An 876-nucleotide genomic window follows, 5' to 3' on the forward strand; every position below is an offset into this window, starting at 1 on the left:
CAACCTCCACTGAATGTGAACACAGTTGTTTAAGTTTCTTACCTGTACTGGACAACTTCCACTGAATGTGAACACAGTTGTTTAAGTTTCTTATCTGTACTGGACAACTTCTTACCTGTACTAGCATGAGTAGATTCTCATCTGGAATGGTGGACTTAAACTTGAGAGCCTGGACAAGTTCAAATACAGTCGTTCTTGTCATCATCTGTTTGTCTCGTTCCTGAAAACATACATGTATATAACCACGTATTGTGTACAAGGGAAACATAAGAAAATTGTGAATGAATTCAAAAAATGAATATAGTGTATCATAGAAATAAAGTAAAAGTCTACAGTAGAACATTTGTCATTTAGTTTGAGAGTATAATGAACAAAGTGTATACTAACTAATATAATGATGTAAGAGTCTACAGTGGAACATTTGTCACTTAGTTTGAGAGTATAATGAACGAGGTGTATTCTAACTAACATAATAAAGTAAGAGTCTACAGTGGAACATTTGTCACTTAGTTTGAGAGTATAATGAACAAAGTGTGTACTAACTTACACAGTAAAGTAAGAGTCTACAGTGGAACATTTGTTGCTTAGTTTGAGAGTATAATGAACAGAATGTGTACTAACATAATGATGTAAGAGTCTACAGTGGAACATTTGTCACTTAGTTTGAGAGTATAATGAACAAAATGTGTACTAACTAACATAATGATGTAAGAGTCTCTAATAATATAATTCTTACTTTCACCACCAAAAATTTTAATCGTTTTTAAAAAATCATGTGAGACATAACTTTTTGTACTAATCTGTATTAAACTGTGTGTAATATAAACACCCCACTTTAATATATATAAATGTTTCTCATGACATTCTAACCTTTCA

At 31.5% G+C, this 876-nt stretch overlaps 1 protein-coding gene across 1 annotated transcript in view; it reads right to left on the reverse strand.

The window, feature by feature from the left end:
- Positions 1-228, reverse strand: part of LOC106476584 (protein unc-79 homolog) — a gene marked incomplete at its 3' end in the record, with an annotated part of 13611 nt that extends 13383 nt beyond the window's left edge. Inside the window, exon 1 of the mRNA XM_022380401.1 lies at positions 116-228. Within this exon, the coding sequence (XP_022236109.1) occupies positions 116-205 (90 nt within the window). The remainder of the gene's footprint in view (positions 1-115) is intronic.
- Between the last annotated feature and the right edge of the window lie 648 nt (positions 229-876).

The sequence above is a fragment of the Limulus polyphemus genome, unplaced genomic scaffold (assembly GCF_000517525.1).
Source record: "Limulus polyphemus unplaced genomic scaffold, Limulus_polyphemus-2.1.2 Scaffold10953, whole genome shotgun sequence".
Lineage (NCBI taxonomy): Eukaryota > Metazoa > Arthropoda > Merostomata > Xiphosura > Limulidae > Limulus > Limulus polyphemus.